This window comes from Gracilinanus agilis, chromosome 4 (genome assembly GCF_016433145.1).
Source record: "Gracilinanus agilis isolate LMUSP501 chromosome 4, AgileGrace, whole genome shotgun sequence".
Lineage (NCBI taxonomy): Eukaryota > Metazoa > Chordata > Mammalia > Didelphimorphia > Didelphidae > Gracilinanus > Gracilinanus agilis.
Genome location: NC_058133.1, coordinates 422,255,503 through 422,277,901, shown reverse-complemented (window position 1 = coordinate 422,277,901; position 22,399 = coordinate 422,255,503). Strand labels below are relative to the sequence as shown.

Sequence of the window (22,399 nt, the reverse complement as noted above, 5' to 3'; positions counted from 1 at the left end):
CTTATTTGCTTCACCTTCACTAATACAAAATGTTACCTTAAAAACAAGTCTAGCATATCTTCTCAATATTTGGCAACTTATACCATTAAATATTCACCATATGCCTGCTAAGTAAGGAAATTAACACTGAAAGCAGTCAACAATTAACTACAACCTTAAGTCAACAATTATTCTTAAGACCCTGTGTGTAGTTTAGCTCGTAATGAAGGCTTCTATCTGTTTACCATAGATATAATAATAGTTTAAATTTCCTTAAAGGTTAATTCTACATTAATGATGTAAATATAAATATAATTGTAATATAACACTTGGAAGATAACCAATTATTTTTGAGAAAGGAAGGAATGATGGATAGAAGGCAGAAAGGGAAGAGAGCTTAAAAATTGCAACACTACATATTATTATACTATTAGGTTAAAATCAAATAAACTAATAATTACTTAAGCAGTTTACTCCCAGATTATTTTTTTATAATCATTGAATATTGATTTTAATTCTTTAGGAAAGATCACAAGCACATTATTCTGTGAATCTTTCATCAACTATAACCTCAGACAGGATATATTATGTAAGTAAATATTCAAACCATGCTTCTGAATCACAATTATTAAGGACAATGTTTTATTTAAACCATCTGCCATTGACATGAATCAAACTACAGATTGCCTAATTGAAAGATAACCCATTAAATGCTATAAATATTTCAGAGGATATTTGAAAAGAAAACAGAAAATCAGTACATGTCAAATAGTCATTTGTTTTAGGAAAGGCAAAAATTGAAAGGTACTTGTCTTCACATCACCAACTGTCCTCTGACAACTGCCTGGACACATTCTTACCTGAGATAAGTACTATTGAGAAAAGGAGTAAGTTGTTTTGGTCCCCTTAAAAGCAGAAAAATTTCTTCATGAAAGCTAGATTCTCATCATTTCATCCTTTCTGAACACAACAACAATAGCACTGTAATTTCTTAAACATAGTAATATTTATAACAATGAAACAATTCAAAATATACTTCTCTGCTCTTGAACACATGGAAAATAACTGAAGCAAGATACAAAAATTAGTACATAAAGGACATAGTATTAATACTGAGTCTATTGTTAAAATCCAAAATGAAGAAAACAACACAGGATTTCCATTATTAAAGAAAATGGTATTTATATAGAGATATGGATATGCATTATATAAGTATGGATATAATGGGTTGCAAAATCTTAGCTTTAAAAGTTCAAAACCTGCACCAAGATTTTTGAGACATCTTGTATATCTTCTCTTAAGTTCATCATCAGAATGGTATTTTTTGCAAAAAAAAAAAAAAAAATCATCATCAATACAAAAGGTTACTTTCTACTATTTTAATCCTGTTACTGTAAAAATATAAAAAACTGAGGTGAAAAAGTTTATCTATAGATTTGATAAAGTGGTTATTTAGTTTCTTGATTCATACTGTGATATTTTGATTGATATTATTTTGCTTTTTAACAAATTTTTTTTGAAGAATTGACTCAATGAAAAACTAAAGAAGTAAGTTCAGTGGGAGGCAAAGATTAAAGATATGACAGCGCTTTTTTGTAGGGCTCCACCACAACTGAAGTTTGAAACGTGGGCATCAACCACCTCACCTCCTCCTTCCCCTTTCCTCCCCACTGACAGTAAGTTGCCAAATTTGCCAATTGTACTTTCACAACATTTCTAGCATCTAGTCCCTTCTCTCCATTCATAAAGCCATGAGAAACTCCTCACCGGTTTCCTCATTTCAATTTTCTTCTTTCAAAGTCATCCTCCATACAACTGTCAAATTCCTAAAGAAAAAGTCTGACCATTTCACTTCTATGGTTAAAAATATTCAGGTTCCAATATTCTTCCCATTTTTCTTAGCAGATGTGAGGGATTAGACTGTGAATGGCATAAAGATGCTACATTAGCCTAACTCAAATTTTTTCTTTCATTCTTTGTTACAAGAAATGGCTCAGATTAAAGGAGATATTTTCAGAAGGAAGATAAAATAGAAACAAAACAAAAAATTATTTTAAATGTTCATCTTCTCAACAAGAAGAACAGAAATCTAGAGATTAATGTTTTACTCAAAATTGCTAAGGTGATTGACAGTAATAAGGAAGACCTTGGTTCAGATTGCACTTATGACCATTTACTAGCTTCTCCACAAGGGTTCAAGACATTTAGCATCCCTGAATCTCAGTTTATTTATTTGCAAAATAGAGATAATAATGGCTACAATAATCATAAAAGATCAGTATGAGGGCCAAAGGAGGCAATGTATTGTAAAGTATTCTATAAATGTTAAAATAAATATTTGTCAGTTATTATGATGATGATGAAAGGATTGTTTTGTTTATAAATTTTACTAACATTTCCATTACCTCTATAACCAAAAATGGTTTTCTTAACTTTTTTTTAACTTTAACTCTAGAGTTAAAAAGCTGAATTAAAAGTTCAATTAAAGAATACTTAGATATGTGTCAGAAAATAAATTTCATAGTTCTATTATTTCTGCTAAGTTTATGATCATACAAAAATCTAGGAGTAACAACCATCTAGAAACACATTAGACTGAAAACTCTCCCAGGATGGGAAAACTTAGGAAAAACAAACAAACCACTAAATCATTTTCCCAACTTAAGTTAGCATAAAGATACATCCTGTACACCAGGAACAGTCTAGTCCCAAGGATATAGGCACCAAGACCTAAAAAAGGACCAAAGCTATTCACATAGGCATGGAGGACCCAGGACCCAGAGAAGAAAAGAAGACACAAGAAGACTCGAAATTTTTGCAGAATGCAGGAACAGGTGTCAAACAGCAGTTCTGACAAACACTATCAAATTCAAGGTCTCAGATATGGCAATATTTGAAGAGAGCATGTGTACCAAGAGGAAGTACATTAGTTGAGTGGCTCTGACTCCAGAAACAGAGTAGAGCCTCAGTTCTAGCTTTCAACATAATCTGCAGGCTACAATAGAAAAATCAGAGCAGGAATCATGAACCAAAGGGGATCCTGAAATTCTGTCACTCTGAACCTTCAAAATTTTCCAGGTGGTTTAGAGTCACTGAGTCTAGCTGCAGTCTATTGAAGCTTCCAACAGGGATATATCCATGTTGTTCAGACTCCAAAACCAAGGTCAGAAACTTACAGATTTCAGACAAGGAAGGTAGTAAAGAGACTTTTCCCAAATCACACAACTTTGGGAACACTGAAAATATGCAACTACCTGACCTAGAATATCCCTTACATACTAAAATGACACAAAAACTATGCCCTAAGAAAGAAATCAATTACTAAGGAGTCACAGTCAGGATTGCATATGACTTAAGAACCATCATATGAAATGCATGGGGAGTATGGAATACAATATTCCAAAAGGCAAAGAAAAAACTCAATACACAAAAATATGAGTATATATTACAAGGGGTAAAATGGGTCTTTAATGAAAAGGAGAATTTCCAAGCATTACTGATGGAAAAAACCAGAGCTAAGTAAAAATTTTGAAATACAAACATAGGAGTCAAGAGAAAAAAGGGACTGAACAAGGATAAATTGTTAATATTCTAATATTGAAACAAGATACATGCTCTCAGAGCTCTTATTATGGCACATAATGAGAATCTTAATTAGAGAGAGGGTTGGGTATGGTTTTGTCATGTTTTGATAATCTTTTGAAAAGACTGGAAAGGCAAGGGAAGAGGAGTAAACAGGGGAGGGGAAAGGAGAATTTATCTCATACACATTAGGTGTAAAAGAAGAAGCTTATATAACTAAGGAGGAAGGAAACTGGGAGGTCTAACACTTAATCTTCACCCTTATCCTTAACTAGTCAAAAAATTGGAAGAGTACACACAGAAACAAAGTACCCACAGAAAGTAAGGATTAAAAAAAACTGATACTAAAAAATAAACAGAGTAGCTGATTAGTAAAATAGATTAATCCACAATATACAGAACTAAACTGATCACAGTAATCTAGTGTTTGATAAACCCAAAGATCCAAGAAGTGAATATTCTAGAAAAATTCCTGGGAAAACTGGAAGGTGGTTTAGCAGAAAGGGGGCACAAACCAATGTCTCAAACTATATACCAAGATGAGTACATGATTCAGACATAAGGAGTGATATCAGTAGCAAATTAGAAGAGCATTGAAAAAATTATCTGTCATTTCTATGGATAAAGGAAGTTCATAATCAAAAACGAGAGATAGAAAGATCACAGAAAGTAAAATTTATTATTTTGATTACATGAAATTTAAAAGATTTTGCACACAGAAAACTAAACATAGCCAAGATTAAAATGAAAGCAGGAAACTGATAAAAAGAATTTATAGCAAGTTTCTCTGTTAAGGGTCTCATTTTTTTAAATATTTAAGCAACTGAACCAACTTTATAAAAATAAGTTAATCTCCAATTTACAAATAGTCAAAGGATATAGACAGTTTTCATAATAATAAATCAAAGTTATAATAGTCATAGGAAAAAATGCTCTAAACCACTATGATTAGAGAAATGCAAATTAAAACTCTTTAGGTACTACTTCACATCCATCAGATTGGCTAACATGATAAAAAAGGAAAATGACAAATGTGGAAAAAATATGGATACTAAGGCACTTCTGGAGTTGTGAGCTAGCACTACCATTCTGGAGAGCAATTTGGAACTATGCCCAAAGGGCTACAAAACCTTGCATATCCTTTGATCCTATAATACCACTACTGGATCTGTATACTAAAGTGATCATAAAAAGGGGTAAGAACCTACCTGTACAAAAAATTTTATGGATTTTTTCTGGTGGCAAAGAATCGGAAATTAAAAGGATGTCCATCAATTGGGGAATGGCTGAACAAATGCTAATATATGATTGTAATGGAATGCTACTGTCATAAGAAATGACAAACAGGACAATTTCAGAAAAACCTGGAAAGACTTATATGAACTGATGCAAGATGAAGTGAGCAGAAATAGGAGTACATTTTACACAGTAATAACAATATTGTATGCTGATCAACTGGGAATTACTTAACTATTACTGGCAATGCAGGAATCCAACATAACTCTACTCATGAGTGAAAAATGCTATCCATTGCCATAAAGTATCTGAGTGCAGATAGCAGCATACTATTTTCACTTTATTTCCTTCATCAGTTTTTTCTTGTATGTGCAGTATGTTTTCTTTCACAACAGGAAGAATATGGAAATATGTATTACATGATCGCACATGTATAACCCATATCAATTTACTTGCCTTCTCAGAAAGGTAAAGAATTTGGATCACAAAATATCGGAAAACAAATATTAAAAGTTGTTTCTACAGTACAACAAAATATTATTGGGAAAAAAGAAAATAATAATAGGAGATCAGAGAGAGATTCAAAGGGGTACAAGGACAAGCAGAGGAATGTTGGTACTACATTAAAAATTTTAAATGTTATTTTAAAGGATCAAGTTGTATATAATAAATTTAAAATTCCATATACAATCTCCACTTATTGCCTTCATTGTGAAAGAAAATGTTTGTAGTTGATGACTTCTCTATAATTTTCTTTAAATAGTTTATTTAACTAATTACTATTTACTTTTCATCTGGATTGAATCTTTAGTCAATGATACCACTAACTCACCTAGATTCTCACTCCCATAATGATTTCTCATGATTGACCATTTTTATTGTTTTACGTTTTACAAACCTAAATAGTTAACTCTTATGAAGAACTCAATACTTTTGTCTTCCATAGTAAATTAGTTAATTCTATCCAAATCTAAGAAATGCCAAACAGATACATAAACAATCTCTATGGGAAACTATTATATCCTTCAACCAAGGAAAATGCCATTTTTTGTTAAGGAATTCTCTACCTTATTAAGAGACAGAAAGTCTCTGCAATGATGAAAAAGTAAAGAGTAGAAAGTGAAGAATCAAATAATCTTAAGAATTGAGACTTGTCATTTATTCTGACGATTCACTCAAAGCAACAATATCCTCTGTAACACCCCTGATAGATCTACACTATTTTAATACTTCCAACGAATCAGTGCTGAATTATTTTTAGGGAGGAAAAGAAAAGGATGGTGATAGAGTAAACCCATTATATGAGACTATTATAGATAATAATACTGAAGCTCACTAACATCTTTCCACTTGGAATCTAGAGAAACCATTGGTCCTGGAAAACTACTTCAATAGATTCAATAAAGTCACTACATTCTTTGAATCAAAGGAATCTGTTTCAAAAATCAAAGGAATCTCACTTCTACCACATATAAAATTTTAAATGTTTTGAAAAATGAAAAAGTAAAACAATTTACTCACCTCACTGTTATGGCCTCTTAAGTTGAAGTTTATTCTCTGAGGAGTGTTTCTATCCCTCCTACAGTGGCTTGAAGTGAACGTCACCCCTACAACTCCTCGACCATTGCCAGTAGCGAGCCATCCTTCTTCATAATACCGCCTCCTGCACACTGGTTTCTCTTTCTCACTCTTAGGAACTCTACCCTTCCAGGAGAGGCATAGAATATTTGAATCGCTGCAAAGGACAGGCCCATGTTCCACTGCTGCATACATGCTTTTTAATTAATATTTTTACAAAAAAATAAATGTTTAGTGCAGAAAATTTAAACCAATTTCTTTTTTGTTGGTTTGTTTTGCTTTTGTTTTTGCTCCTTTAAATCATAAATACTGACCTGGCACACATCATAAGGTCAGTGTTTTATAAATATCCACCAAATGCATAGTGAAAAATTCCTCTATAAAAGATGATGGCAGTCTGCTAAGAAAAAGTAACACTTAAAAAAAACTTCAGATTCATTTTTATTTTCAAGTCCTTAGACTGAGGGTTCACTTTTCCTTTGGAGAAACAGCATGATAAAGAAGTGGTGATCAAGAAACAGGTGCGTCTTCTTTTTGCTCAACTTGTTTATCTTTATACAGCCTGAGATTCCAGTTTGGGGTAATACGATTCCAGAGACAAAGGGTTGCAAATGTGTAGATTTCAAGTAACTTAAGGCTTTAAGAATTCCTCTAGTTGGATTTTCTCTTCAGGAGTTCAAATGCAGAAATTGAATATACATAATCATCTTTTTTTTCTGAGCCCCCCTCTGGCATGTTTTCTGAACTAGACGAATTTCTGCTGCTAAAGCTGAAAAAGATTGCATAAAGGGAAAAAAAGGCACACAAACCGTGCAAAACAGACCAGAGCTTGTGCAGGGTGCACACCAGTCCAAATTTGGGAAAGATAGGGCGTTTCTTCTTCCCTTCAGAACCAGGAAACCCACTGGATTCTATGGCTTTTGTAATTCAAAGCCAGTCCCGCATTCATGGCAGGTCTTTGCTTCCAATCTGGAACTTAACATACCCTGAACTGTTTATCACGTTCTCTCGTCTGCTTCCTCACTTCTTGCTGCCATAGAGGCACAAAAAAGAAAATCCCTCTTTCATTTAGCAGAATCAGAAATGCTCTAAAGCTTTTAATACAGTAAAAAGCATTCGCCTTGGGTGAATCATAAGTCCTCTCTTTTAAAACAGGGCTACGCTTCAGTTTTGATTCTTCCCCCACATCCACCCCCACTTTGAACTCCCCCAGTTATTTTTCCCCTATTCTGCTACAAAGATCACGTATTTTTCCATACCGATATAAAAACAAGTCCCAGAATTAAGCACATAAGTAATCTCCCACTCATCTGCAAGTCTTCTAGGATTCAAGAGAGGAAAATAATTACTTAAAACAAAAGCACAAACACAAAAATCAGATTTCCTTTTTTTCCACTGTTGCCCTGATGATGTCTCATAGCTTGTCTGATGAATTCTTTCAGCTCAAATTCAAAGAGGATACTCCAAATGCCACATTTGTAGTCCAGTAAAAAGGAAATTTACTGTTTGGTTTCTCTTCATCTCTGCTTTTTAATTATTGGTTTAGATTACAATTTTAAGATATTTATCCTATAGATGTAGGAAGAGAAAGGGGAAATAAATTATATTTTCACAAATACCCTCAAGAAAAAGAAAAAAAAAGCAAACAAATCAGTTCAATGTCCAAACTTGTTCCATCACTCCTGAATTTACTTTCTTCCAGTCATAACCACAAAGTAATGGTCAATAGCCAGTCCAAGAAATAAAAAAGAGTTCAATTCATTGAACTCATTAAAAAAACAAAGTGCCAAGGACAGCACATGATCATACACATGGTACTAAAAGACAGATTCCACCCCTCAACCCTGTCACCTTCTCATTAGCTCATTCTTTTAAATGTAGAGGTATTTTGGGGACTTGATCTGTGCAGTATTTTTTTTTCCTCTTTTTGCAAACTTTCTTCACTCGTGAAGACCATATGGAAAGTTGACTTTTAGTAAAGTATTTTTCTCCCTGGACTCCTGAGCCCAGTGTTGCCAAGTTGCCCCATCTGATTCTTAAATTTATTTTCATCAGTTGTAAGACTTTTGAGAGGGGGCCAAAGTGAGTGCATACGTTACTGTAAATGTGTGCGTATGTATATGTCCTTATGTATATATATGTCTAGCTGTACACAGTATTAAATATACATACGCGCACACAAACACAGACACACACACTTCCTCAGCCTGCCACTTGAAGTTGCCTCTGCTTTTCCAATCAGTTGCCATGAAGGATTAAGTCATTGAAGGATCCATTAGTAACCGCATGTTTCAGGCCCAGGCACCTCCCAAATCTGTAAAAAGAAAATTCAGACAAAAACTTTTAATTTCTCAAATATTGAAAAAGAGAAACTGTAACTATATATTAAGAATAACAAAATGAGTCCCATACTTATAGCTACTTATATAGTTAATATGTTAATGGGTAAATAGCTTAAAAGGAGAGTAGGAGAAAGATTGGACACTTTGTAATAGGAACAAAAGGTTTGTCTTCATCAAAATTTGCCAATAACTGGCCAGATCTAAAGGCAATTATTTCTCAATTATATTTTTCTCAATTTTAAATTCTAAATAAGCACTTCTATCTCTGGAAGTCTACTTTCAAAGCACATCTTTGGTTCTAGGATTTAAAGATAGGCTTTTCTCTTATATACACTCAAATAATTTGGTCTAAAGGAAAGCTTTGTAAATTTCCCAAACTGGCTGTTTCTGCAAAATTCATTTATTTTTTTCACTCATCAACAAGTATTTATAGGACATCTACTACATGCAAAGCACTATTAGGAATACAAATAAGATATGGTCACTGGACTCCAAGAACTTTTAGCCTATTATGTCATTAGTAAAATAACATTTTCTAAAGTTCCCAAGTGGTACCAAAGACCACTAAAGAGTCTAACAGCAGTTGGGCCACAATATATATTAATATTGTTTATTCAGAGCTTTAAATCACTATTCTAGGAAAGAATGCTTGCAAATAATTTTTATAAATTATCCACATTCAGGTGATTTACATTGGTTTGATGGATTAAAAAAAATTTTGAAAGTATCCATATATCAAAATAGTAAATAAAATTCTCTTAAAAAGTATGTACAGCGGAACCAAAATGGCAGAGTAGAAGCAGGAAAAGCTCAAACCACTCAGTATTCTCTCCAAGCAACCTTAAAATAACACTTCAAAACAAATGTTGGAGTGAAAGAATAAGGGGATTGAGTGAAAGCAACTTTACCGCAAAAAACAAATTGAAAGGTAGGCAGAGAAGGTCTAGTTCTAGAGAGAGGAGAAACAGTCCATAGTAAGGCTTCACCAAGGAGTTCTGGAACAACCCAACAGCAACCACCCTAGCCCACCACAAACTTATTGTTACAAATTCTGTACCCGGGTTCAATCCATCAAGACCCTGAGATCCTGCCATAGCCAAAAGGAGTACAAGCCCACAGTGAGGCCCCAAGCCCCAGCACAAGGTAATCTGTGGTGCATCTCATTGGTAAAGGCCCAGAGTGAGGCTCCAAGCCCCTGCACAAGCCCAAACTGGGACTCCAAGTCAGTCAACAGGGCACCTAGCTGGTACAAGACAAAGGGGAGGTTCAGAGTCCTTGCCCAAGCCTGCAGTAAGGACATAAACACCATTAGAAAGCAGTCCATGCCAAACCTGGTTTGTGTAAGTCCAGAGCAAGGACTGGAATCCCTGTACACGCCCAAGATGAGGACCCAAGCCCTTGAGCAAGGCCTAGTGTGCCTGGCCTATGCAAACCCAGGGTGAGGCCCAAAGCCCCTGCCCAAGCCTAAAGCTATGCCCTGAGTCTCAGCACAAAGTACCTTAAAGTGCTCTGAGTTCTACAAGCCATCAGCAAACCCAAAGGGAGATTCAATCAGCAGTGAGAGGCAGCTTTCAGAGCTCCCAGCCACACACCATCATTCCACTTTAGAAGAACTGAAATTTGTGGAAATCCAGAAATAGGTAAAGGGTAGCAGCAAGGGAAAACTAAAGTTTAAGAGAATGCCATCTATACCCTGAAAACAGTGCTTACCTTGAAAATACAAGTAAAAGTCAAAAAAAAAAAAAAAAAAGGCTGGTAAAATGAGCAAACATTTAAAAAAAAAACTTAGGAAATCGTTATGGAGACAAAGAGAGAGACATAGACTCAGAAGGGACAAAGAGAACAAAAAAGCTATATGCAAAACTTCAAAGAAAAATATAAATTGGTCTCAGGATCTAAAAGAGTTCAAAAAGTATTTCAAAGACCAATTAAGAAAGACAAAGACAGAGGAAAAATGCATTAGAGAAATAAAAGCAATGCAAAGCAGAATTGACAAAATGGGAAAAGATAAAAAAATTTCATAAAAGAAAACAATTTCTTAAAAATGAGAATCAAGTAAGCTAATAACTTCATGGGACATCAAGAAAAAATAAAACAAAATCAAAAGGATGAAAAAAAACAGAAGAAAAAATGAAATATCTCATTGGAAAAACAAATGACCTGGAAAATAGATCCAGTAGAAACAATTTAAGAATTATTGGACTACCTGAAAGCCATGATAAAAACAAACAAACAAACAAACAAACAAACAAACTTAGCCTATTACAAGAAATTATCAAAGAGAATTGGCCTCATGTTCTTGAACAAGAAGGTAAAATAGAAATGGAAAGAATCCACAGATCACCCCCTAAAATAAATCCCCAAATGACAACTCCTAAGAATAGTGTAGTCAAACTTAAGAGCTCTCAGGCCAAGGAAAAAATACTGGAAACAGCCAGAAAGAAACAATTCAAATACTTTGGAACTACAGTCAGAATTACACAGGACTTAACAACTTCCACATTAAAGGATAGTAAGACTTGGAATATAATATACCAGAAAGCAAAAGAACTAAGTTTACAACCCAGAATCACCTACCAAAATGGAGTATATTCTTTTAGGAGGGGAAATGGCCATTTAATAAAATAGAAGACTTACAAGCATTCCTAATGAAAAGACCATCCAAACCTAAAGAAGTTTGAGGTTCAAATACAAGATTCATGAGAAGCATAAAAAGTAAGAAAAAAAAAATTTAAGGGGCTCAATAAAGTAAAACTGTTTATATTCCCACATGAAAAGATTATATTTATAACATTTAAAATTTTATCAATATTAGGAGGAATATGCAGAGTCAGAGGGTAAAGAAATAAGCTAATTAGGAAGACATGATATGCCAAAAAAAAAAAAAAAAGGACTGAACTGAGAGGTGGAATGAGGTAAGTTACCTCACCTAAAAAAACACAAAAAAATATTACATTGGGGAGGAGGATTAAGGTGGTGAAGGAAATGCTTAAACCTTACTCTCATTGTAATTAGCTCAGAGAGAGAATAACAACAATATTCATTCAGGTATATAATCCTACCTTACCCTATAGAGAACTAGGAGGGAGGAGGACAGAAAGGATGGGTGATGATTAAAAGCAAACATTGTGAAAGGGGACAGATTGAAAGGAGGACATAAAATGGAAGGGAATACACAGTTGGTAATCATAACTGTGAATGGGATGAACTCACCCATAAAATGGAAGCAGATGGCAGAATGGATTATAAACCATAATCCTACAATACATTGTTTATAAGAAACACATTTGATGCAGGGAAACACACATAGAGTTAAAGATATGGGGCTGGAATTTCACAAGCAGACGGAGAAAAGAAGAAATAATAAATGCATCCTTTTCAGGTCATAACACAGTAAAATTTATAATCAATAGTGTTTTGTGGAAAGATAAATTAAAAATTAAATGGAAACTAAATAATCTAATTTTTAAAAGGTGGTAGGTCAAAGAAAAAATTATAGAAACATTCAATAATTTCATTTAGAAGAACGGCAATGAGGAGACAACATATCAAAATTTATGGGATACAGTGTTTGGAAATATAAGTTTTCCCATATCTACAACTTTGTCAAAGAATGTAACTAAAAAAAACAAATTATAAAACCTCAAATTAAAGACTAAATTAGAAATCCTAAAAATCAAAGAAGAAATAAAACTGAACAGAAGAGAACTATTGAACTAATAAATAAAACTAGGAGTTTATTTTATTAAACAGCAAAACATGGGTAGAGCACTGATTAATTTAAGAAAGAAAAGAAAATCAAATAACCAGCACCAAAAATTAAAAAGGTGAATTCACGTCCAAGCAATCATTAGAAGCTATTTTGACCAATTATATGCCAATAAATCTGGTAATCTAAGTAAAAAGGATGAATATTTAAAAATGTATAAATAATTCAGATTAACAAAAGAGGAAATAGAATACTTAATCACATCTCAGACAAAGAAATTGAACAAGCCATTGATGAACTCCAAGAAAAAATTCCCAGGGGCAAATGGATTTACAAGTGAATTCTATCAAACATTAAAAAACAATCTCGATATTATATAAACTATTTCAGAAAATAAGTAAAGAAGGAATCCTACCAAATTCTTTTTATAACACAAATATGATGCTGATACCTAAGCCAGGAAGTACAAAAAAAGAGAAAGGAAATCATAGGCCAATTTCATTAATGAATACAGATGAAAAAAAATTTTAATAAATGCTAGCAAAGAGAGTACAACAATATATCACAAGGACCACTGACTATGATCAGGTGGAATTTATACTAGATATGCAGAGCTGGTTTAATATTGGAAAAACTATCTGCATAATTGACCTTATCAGAAATCACATGATCATCTCAATAGAACAGAAAAAGCATTAAACAAAACACAACACCCATTCATAGGAAATAAATGAGACATTGCTTAATTACTGTATGAAATAATGCCCCCTTCACTCAAAAGAGAAATGCAATTTAAAATATTGATTTCACTTAACTGCATACAAAACTATTTTAATTGATTTTGATTAGCTAGCAGGAAGAAATGCATACTTGATAGAACTGTGAATTAGTCCAAATTCCAAGTGTCATTCTGTATTACAATATAAGGAAAAATTATTAAACTTTTCAAATTTCATGATTCATTGATGTCCCCATTAGTGGACATATGTTTCAAAAAGGTCAAAGACAAATTTCTATTATGTACCAAAATATTCATAGAACACATTAACAACAAAGAACCGAAACAAAGTGGATATCCATCAAGTAAGGGATGGCTAAAAAAAACTGACATATGAAAGTAATGAAATATTGTGGCCTAATAAATAAATATAAGTAATTCAGGGAAAAGTGGAAATGTATTTATAAACTAACACAAAGTAAAAATAAGAAAGAAAATATTAATATGAATGAAAATACTGATGAAACAAAGCTGAACCAAATTATTGGGAAAACCATTATAAACCTTGAAAACAAAACAACTATTCACTGAAGAGAAGTGAGGGGACTGATACAAAATGCATATGCTGTATAACTGAATTTGCTATATTGTGTTGAAGAAATGAGGTTCCATTTAGAATGCTGGGGAGCCAGGGAAAGGAATACTTTCAGTCATGGCTGATGTAAAAAACAAAACACATATATAAACTTTTTTTAAGAGTATAAAATAATGTGGTATGTCAATAGTTGTTATGTTCTGTGACCTGCTCAATTAGCTATGGGACCTTTTTAATCCAAAAGGCAAAAAAAAGTTCATTAGAAATTGTCAAAAAAAAAAAATAAAATAACTCTAGACTAGTGATGAACAAACTATTCCCCACAGGCCAGATCCAGGCCATAGTTTGCTCATCACTGCCTTAAGCAATTCCCTATTCACTATGTCTGGATGTGGGGGCTTAGTAATTAGGGAATTGCTTAAGGCAGTGATGGGCGAACTATGGTCTGGATTTAGCCTTCGGGAGAGTTTGTCCATCACTGCTCTAGGCAATATGAAATACTTCAGGATCTACTTGCCAAGACAAATGTAGGAATTGCATGAATATAATCACAAAATCATTTTCACACAAGGAAAGTTGGAATCTAAACAATTAGAAAAATATTAATTGCTCATGGGTAGGTTGAGCTAATATAATAAAAATGACAATTCTACCTAAATTAATTTACTTATTCTGTGCCATACCAAATTGCCAAAAAAATTATTTTATGTAACTAGAAAAAATAATAACGGAATTCATCTGGAAAAAGAATAGGTTAAGAATATCAAGGGAATTAATGAAAAAATGGGAAGGAAGATGATCTAGCAGTATCCGACTTCAAAATGTACTATAAGTCAGTAATCATCAAAACAGTCTGGTACTGGCTAAGAAATATAGGACAGTGTATCAATGGAATAGATATACATAATAAACAGGGATATATGATCATAGCAATCTAATGTTTGATAAATCCAAAGACCCCCGTTTTGGGGATAAGAACTCACTATTTGACAAAAACTGTTGGGAAAGCTGGAAAACAGTATGACAGAAACTAAGTATAGACCACTATCTCACACTTTACCAAGATATGGTCAAAATGGATATATAATTTAGATATAAAGAGTGATGCTATAAATAAATTAGGAGAACACAGAATAGTTTATCTGGCAGATCTATGGAGAGGGGAAGAACTTATAATGAAATGAGAGAGAGAACATTATAAGATGGAAAATGAACAATTTTGACTATATTAAATTTTAAAAGTTTTGTACAAACAAAACCAATGTAACCAAGATTAGAACATGAAAAAACTGGGGAAAAAAATTTATAGCAAATTTCTCTGACAAGGGTCTAATTTAAGGAATGTGATAAATGTCAGAGAGGATGTGGCAAAATTGGGACACTAATGCATTGCTGGTGGAGTTGTAAATTGATCTAACCATTCTGGAAAGCAATTTGGAATTATGCCCAAAGAGGCTACAAAACAATGCATACCCTTTGATCCAGTAATATCACTATTAGGTTTGTATCCCAAAGAGATTAAAAAAAAATTGGAAAGGACTTGTTTATACAAGAATCGTTATAGTTGCTCTTTCTGTGGTGGCAAAAAATTGGAAACTAAAGGGATGTCCCTTAACTGGGGAATGGTTGAATAAAATGTGGTATATGTGATGGAATACTATTATGCTATAAGGAATGATAAACAGGATGATTTCAGAAAGAGCTGGAAACACCTACATGAACTGATGCAAATTTAAATGAACAGAACCAAGAAAACATTGTACCCAGGAACAACACTATTGTATAATGACCAACTGTTAAAAACTTAACTATTCATAACAATACAGTGATCCAGCACAATTCTGAAGGACTTATGACAAAAAATGCCATTCATCTCCAGAGAAAGAACTGTTAAAGTCAGATGCAGATCAAAGTATGCTATTTTTCACATTATTAATTTATTTAAACTTTTATTTTGGGATTTTGGTTTTATAAGAATATTCTCTTACAACAATGACCACCATAAGGGGGCAGCTGGGTAGCTCAGTGGATTGAGAGCCAGGCCTAGAATTAGGAGGTCCTGGGTTCAAATCTGGCCTCAGACACTTCCCAGCTGTGTGACACTGGGCAAGTCACTTAACCCCCATTGCCTAGCCCTTACCACTCTTCTGCCTTGGAACCAATACCCAGTATTGATTCCAAGATGAAAGGTAAGGGTTTAAAAAAAAAAAACAATGACCAACATAGAGTGTATTTTGCATAATAATACATGCATAACCCAGATGAAAAAGCTTACCATCTCTGAGAGGGGGGAGGGAAGAAAGAGAGGTAGACAATTTGAATCTTAAAATTTCATAAAATATGTTGAAAACTGTTATTACATGTGTGAGAGAGAGAGAGAACGAGAGAGAGAGAGAGAGAAACAGGTAAAAGTGTCTGCAAAAGTCTGGTGCAGTGAAAGGGAAAGTAAAAAATGAATCATGTAACCATGGAAAATTTTTCTAAAAAAATACAATATTTAAATCTTAAAAAAAAAAGTCTGGTGCAGGACTTTGCAGAAAATGGCTGGCACATGCATGAAACCAAAAGGAGAAGATTCTAGGGTATGAGGACCGTATAAAAGGAAACTCACGGAAACAGTTGAGGAGTGTTCCTGTCTCTTCAAGGAGTTTGGAGAGAGCACTTTCTGCCATTGGTCTATCCAAGAGAGAGGTTACCTGACTTTCCTTGGAAGCCATTTGGTTCCTGTTTTCTGTGATTCTGCAATCCAGACATCGAGTCATCAAGAGAGATATCCTATCCACCTTTCTTCACTATAGTCTTAAATCAAGTTCCTGAGATCTGGTGCCAACTAAGAAGAATCTTATCTTAGCCCTGTGACCTGTCTGAAATTTAGGCCGGAGCCAACTTGGCTCAGGTCAAGTTGGTGAATCCCCAGTGTATTGTACCTATCTACTACTGATAGACTAATTATTCAAAATAATAATTTGAGGACTAGATTAGATCAGGAAATTAGATAGTGGGGTCTAAATAGACAGAGAGTAAACTAGGAAGCTTCAAGATCCAGAAGAGGACTCTGTGAGGAATCTATAGATTTTAGGAAAAGATTAGAGGGGAAGATTAGGGTCACTTTTCCCTCTGGTTCTCTACCCTTCATGAGTTAATGAATAAACCAATTTACTGTTTATATCATCAAAAGAAGCAGTCAGATTGCACTGAACTTCATCAACCTGCAGGTGAGGCCTAACATCTGGGCCTACAGCCTATTAACACCTACTACTGGGATCAGCACTGGTCTAAACCTTTGAGCACAAACAATTTACTTATCTTAGCTTTAATTCACCCATTTCACATTAATTGGAAAAATAAAATATCCTTGAATTTTAAAAAAGAATATTGCATATGAAAAAATAGAAAATTTATGAAACTAAAGGTGACACCATGATGCATTCTCCTGTGGTAGAAAAGCCGCTAAACAACATTACTAATCTGTTAAGAATTAATGGAAGAATATTGAGGTAGCACAATGAATAGAACATCAGGCCTGAAGTCAGAAGGATCTGAGTTCAACTCTAGTCTCAGATTCTTTCTAGCTATGTGATGCTGAGCAAGTCACTTAACTCCAATTGCTGAGTCCTTGCCCCTCTTCTGTCTGAGAATTGATACTAAAACAGAAGATAAGAGGTATTTTTTAATTATGTAAAGAGAAGTTAGAAATATATTTCTCAAAATGAGATAATACCTCATTTAATAGCTATCATCTAATCACACATATAAAATAGTACCATAGTTAGAGTATAAAGTTTTCAATCCATCGTCCAAAGAATAAAGGGGGGAGGGGGAAGGGAGAAGGAAGAGAGAGAAAGGAAGGAGGGTGGGATAGACAGAAACAAAAAGATTTTGTATAACCCTTCAATTTAAATTATGATAACTAAGAATTGATTTTGTATGTTTTATGGAAAACATTGACACTTCATGCAAATAACACATTGGTACAATAGGATCATGTTCTACAACATTAAAAAATGATCCTAGTACACAGTTAAAGTAAACAAGCAGTCTAAGTAGAAAAAGTCTGATGGCAAAACTTCCACAAATGCCCTGAGTCATTATAGGTGGCAGGTCAAATCACTTTTACTCTTTATGCTTCATTTTCATCATTAAATGAGATATTTGTGAAGTTCTTAGCACAGTACCTAATATGTAGCAGTCACTGTATGAATGCTTATTCCTTTCCTCAACTTAATTTATAAAACAAGAACAGTAACCACTTAACTTTTCTCTTTGAAATGAAAAATACATACAACTAAATACTCATGAAATATTTTTTAATATGTAAAAGCAGCTGCTCCAGAGGTAAGTTCTTTCAGAGAAGGAAAAATATATATTTTTTGGTCTAATCCTGTGATTGCATTGGCACAGGGACTCCAGATAAACCTAACCAAGACAGATTAGAACCAGCTCTATATGCACAGTCTTAGAGAACTGCCTAATCCCCTGAGAGACTGAAGAACTTGCTCAGTTTCACAAAACCAGTGTGGGCCAGTAGCAGGACTTCAACCCATGTCCAACTCTCAGACCAGCTCTATATGCACTCTGCCATACTGCCTCTCCTCAAGAAAGAACAAAAACAGATTGAGAGTAGGAAACCCCTTTTCATAATTTTTTAGAAGCCATCTGATCATTCATTCATTCATATTCAATGTCATTTTACACTGAGAATAAAAAATGCTAACCTCTACATTTTGGCCTAACTCCAATTCTTTTTTTTTTTTTTTAAACCCTTGTACTTCGGTGTATTTTCTCATAGGTGGAAGAGTGGTAAGGGTGGGCAATGGGGGTCAAGTGACTTGCCCAGGGTCACACAGCTGGAAGTGGCTGAGGCCGGGTTTGAACCTAGGACCTCCTGTCTCTAGGCCTAACTCTCACTCCACTGAGCTACCCAGCTGCCCCCCTAACTCCAATTCTAATCATTATTTCATCTTTTTAAAAGTAGTTTTGTACACCACATAAAAAATGCAATCCTCACCCTTAGGAGAGTACAGTCTTAAACAAAAGGAATGAACAAGTCTTCAGAAATAAAAAGAACCTACTATAGATATGAGATGCATCCATTATATTTATGAAACTAAGAAACTCTTCGCACCAACTACAGCTCTTACCTTTCATGAGAATCAGAAGTAGATATGAGAGAAGTAAATAACCTAACATTCAATATTCAGGAAAACAAAAAAAAAGGTCAAATTTTTAAAATTCCTTTGTATAAATAGACATTTTCATGACAGAAAAGTCTACTTTCAGTATCATATATTTTATATGTTGGGTAAATCAGTTATGTTGCAGTTAAAGTCTAAAGCCATTCATGGGCAGTAACACATATACATAGGGTGCACTTTTCAAACATAAGAAATGTTTGAGACGATATCCACACACACATATACACAAAGATGCACATACATGTGGGTACACAAATGTTTCTGAGCAAGAAGTCCAATGTGATGGGAATGAAATGGACACCAAGTGGAACAAGAAAACAAATGTCAATCCTATAGATAACTCCTAGATCAAAACACACAATTTAAGTTCACATCATTATCAAATGCAAGACACTATACTGAGTGCTATAAGATGTAAGATTACCTTCTATCCTATTCGATTTTTTATGGCCTAACGTTTCAAACTATTTCTAGTTAAATAATTGCTTTCTATTAGCATAGACTTAAAAAAAAAAAAAAAAGAAGTAATTTAGGAGGCAGCTAGATGGTTCAGTGGACAGACAGCCAGACCTAGAGAATGGAGATCCTGGGTTCAAATCTGGCCTTACACACTTCCTCCTTGTGTGCCCTGGGCAAGTCACTTAACACCCACTGCCCAGCCCTTACCTCTCTTCTGTCATGGAACTAATATACAATATTTATTCTAAAATGGAAACTAAAGATTTTTTTAAAAAACAATGATTTGGGGAGAAACATAAAAATATTTTTAATTAAATACCAAAAAAAGTTTGGTTAAAGAAAATATAATTTTAACTATATTTTTATTGTTTTAACATCAGAGCTCAGATGTCATAGAATTGGGATAACTTCCTATTATTTAACTGTTCAGAAAACATATCCAAATAAATATCATTATCAATATCATGAAAACATATCCAAACAAATAACATAATAAATAAATATCATTAAGAAATTTTTACAAATAATAATAGATCATAGTTAATGTCATGGTCTTTATCATATGGCAAACTCAAAGATCTATATGCTATAAATTACATATAAAATGTAAATAAAATCATTATATTATCAGAATCTGTGTTTTGTCAGGCAAAATGATGTCCAATTTCAATTCTCATACTGGGGATTTCTGCCTCTAAAGAATAATTAAAGTTATTATCTCTCAACAATTCTCTATAGAGTCTGAGATTTCAAAATTGCTCAAGGATAGCAGATTGTTGGGGATGAAGCAGATGTGGGCAAAGAAGAACAATCTGGGGATAAACTCAAGGAAAAAGCAAAAACCAAAGAGGAATGTGTTGAAAAGAATATTCTAGAAGCCTTCAGATATAAATTTCTGAGTACAGAAAAAAAAATTTTTAATTGAATTTTCCTGGCTAGGAATTTAAATTAAAATCCACATTGCATTTTACTCAAGAAGGAATAGCATCAAATTAATAATATCAAATATAAGTAAAAGAGATAATTACTACAACAAATGCTAAAACAAACATGTTTCTCTTGCTGAATTCATTATATATTCAAATACAAATATATTATGATCTACATATTTCTTTTAGCCAAAATAACTACAAAAAAAACCCTTGCTACTAATTACAGTGTAAACTCTTTCAAGTACATTTTTGACAATTCACAAGTAACCACAGATTCCAGGTAGTTCCAGCTAGTGGTTACAAAATAGTTCCAATTACTGCTTAAAAGATAGTTCCTAGGGGCAGCTGGGTAGCTCAGTGGAGTGAGAGTCAGGCCTAGAGACAGGAGGTCCTAGGTTCAAACCCGGCCTCAGCCACTTCCCAGCTATGTGACCCTGGGCAAGTCACTTGACCCCCATTGCCCACCCTTACCAATCTTCCACCTATGAGACAATACACCGAAGTACAAGGGTTTAAAAAAAAAAAAAAAAAAAAAAAAAAAAAAAAAAAAAAAAAAAAAAAAGATAGTTCCTGGTTCCCTTTGGAACACCTTTTATGCCCTGAGAATCTCACACCAAATATAATTTTACCTGACACTATTAATAAGTAGTTATTTGCATATCTTGCTAGCACAAAAATCTTTACTTCACTTTTACAGTGACTGAGGTCTAATGATACTTACTACATACTTAATGACAGATGTGCTATAGTATATGGAGTTGGATGTTGAATCAGGGAGATCTGGAATCAAATCGAAACTCAAGACACATTAACTAAATAACCTTGGACCAGCCATTTAATTAACCTTTAGATATTCTAGACAAATCTCTAAGACTCTAAGTTTCAGAGGAAAAGTCACCCTGACTTGATAAAGGTAGTTTCCTCATTGACACTTCCTTCTATCAATGAAATCATAGGACTAGTTACATTACATACCAAATGATAATCTGACCTAAAAATCTCAGAGAGCTACTTTAAAAAGTAATTCTAATGAAGGACTGCAGGAGAGGAAACATATAAGAAAAACAACTGCTTGAACGCATGGGTTGGGGTGGACATGATTGGGGATGTAGACTCGAAACTACCACACCAATGCAACTATCAACAATTTGGAAATAGGTCTTGATCAAGGACACATGACAAAACCAGTGGAAATGTGCGTTGGCCATGGGTGGGGGGAGTGCGGGGGGTGGAGGGGAAAGTAGGGGCATGAATCATGTAACCATGTTAAAAATGAATATTAATAAATGTTTAAATTTTTAAAAAAAAGTAATTCTAATACTGAAAGCATCCCAATGAAATAACTGAAAAATAAGTACAATACACCCCCCCTTCAATCCAAAAGATGGCTTCTTGAAATATCTGTATTTATTGTTGACAAGGGTATGGGGAAAGAGACATTATGAAGCACTGTTGGTGAAACTATAAATTAGTCAAGTCTTGGGACCTTCTGACCCAATGATACAACTACTATGATTATATCCCCAAAGGGTAAAGAAAGGGGAGGAAAAAAGGGCTCCTATGTATAAAAATATCTATAAGTTCTTTATCTTATGGCAAAAACAAACAAAAAACCCAGAAACTAGGAGAGAATCCGTCTATGGGAAAATAGATAATTTTTCCCTCTAGGTGCACTGGTTGGATTCAACTACTCAATGACAACTCCTACCTTACCTTCCCCACTGCTAATCCCCAACAAAGTTCATATCCAGGAAACTCATCATGACAGAAATTGCATGAGCTTTGATACTCCTCACTTTCTTTCCCCCTTCTGATTGGAGGGCTGAAAGAGGGAGGAAAAAACCTCTCTCAAAGAGAATTCATCCATCAACCAAAACATTCATAGGTGCCTACATTTGATTCTGATTATTTTTTCCATTTCATACAGTTTCAACACCAACATATTACTATGGGACTGACCATCAGGTTCCTTCTCTCCCTCTTCTGATTCATCTACTTGTCTTAACCTGTACCTCTGAGTTATCTGTTCAAGCAGCAGAAGAGATTGAGAGAACATGGGGCAATAAAAAGAGAC

General features: G+C 34.0%; 1 protein-coding gene and 1 long non-coding RNA gene across 2 annotated transcripts in view; both read right to left on the bottom strand.

Annotated features, from left to right (window-relative positions):
- Positions 1–7,915, bottom strand: part of TULP4 (TUB like protein 4) — a 213,715-nt gene extending 205,800 nt beyond the window's left edge. Inside the window, exons 1-2 of the mRNA XM_044671783.1 lie at positions 7,838–7,915; positions 6,319–7,144 (exon numbers count right to left, since the gene is read on the bottom strand). Coding sequence (XP_044527718.1) covers positions 6,319–6,570 — 252 coding nt within the window. The 5' untranslated portion in view covers positions 6,571–7,144; positions 7,838–7,915. The remainder of the gene's footprint in view (positions 1–6,318; positions 7,145–7,837) is intronic.
- Positions 7,916–7,989: 74 nt separating this feature from the next.
- LOC123243724 overlaps positions 7,990–22,399 on the bottom strand; it is a 60,986-nt gene continuing 46,576 nt past the window's right edge. Inside the window, exon 3 of the long non-coding RNA XR_006506056.1 lies at positions 7,990–8,689. This is a non-coding gene — a long non-coding RNA (uncharacterized LOC123243724). The remainder of the gene's footprint in view (positions 8,690–22,399) is intronic.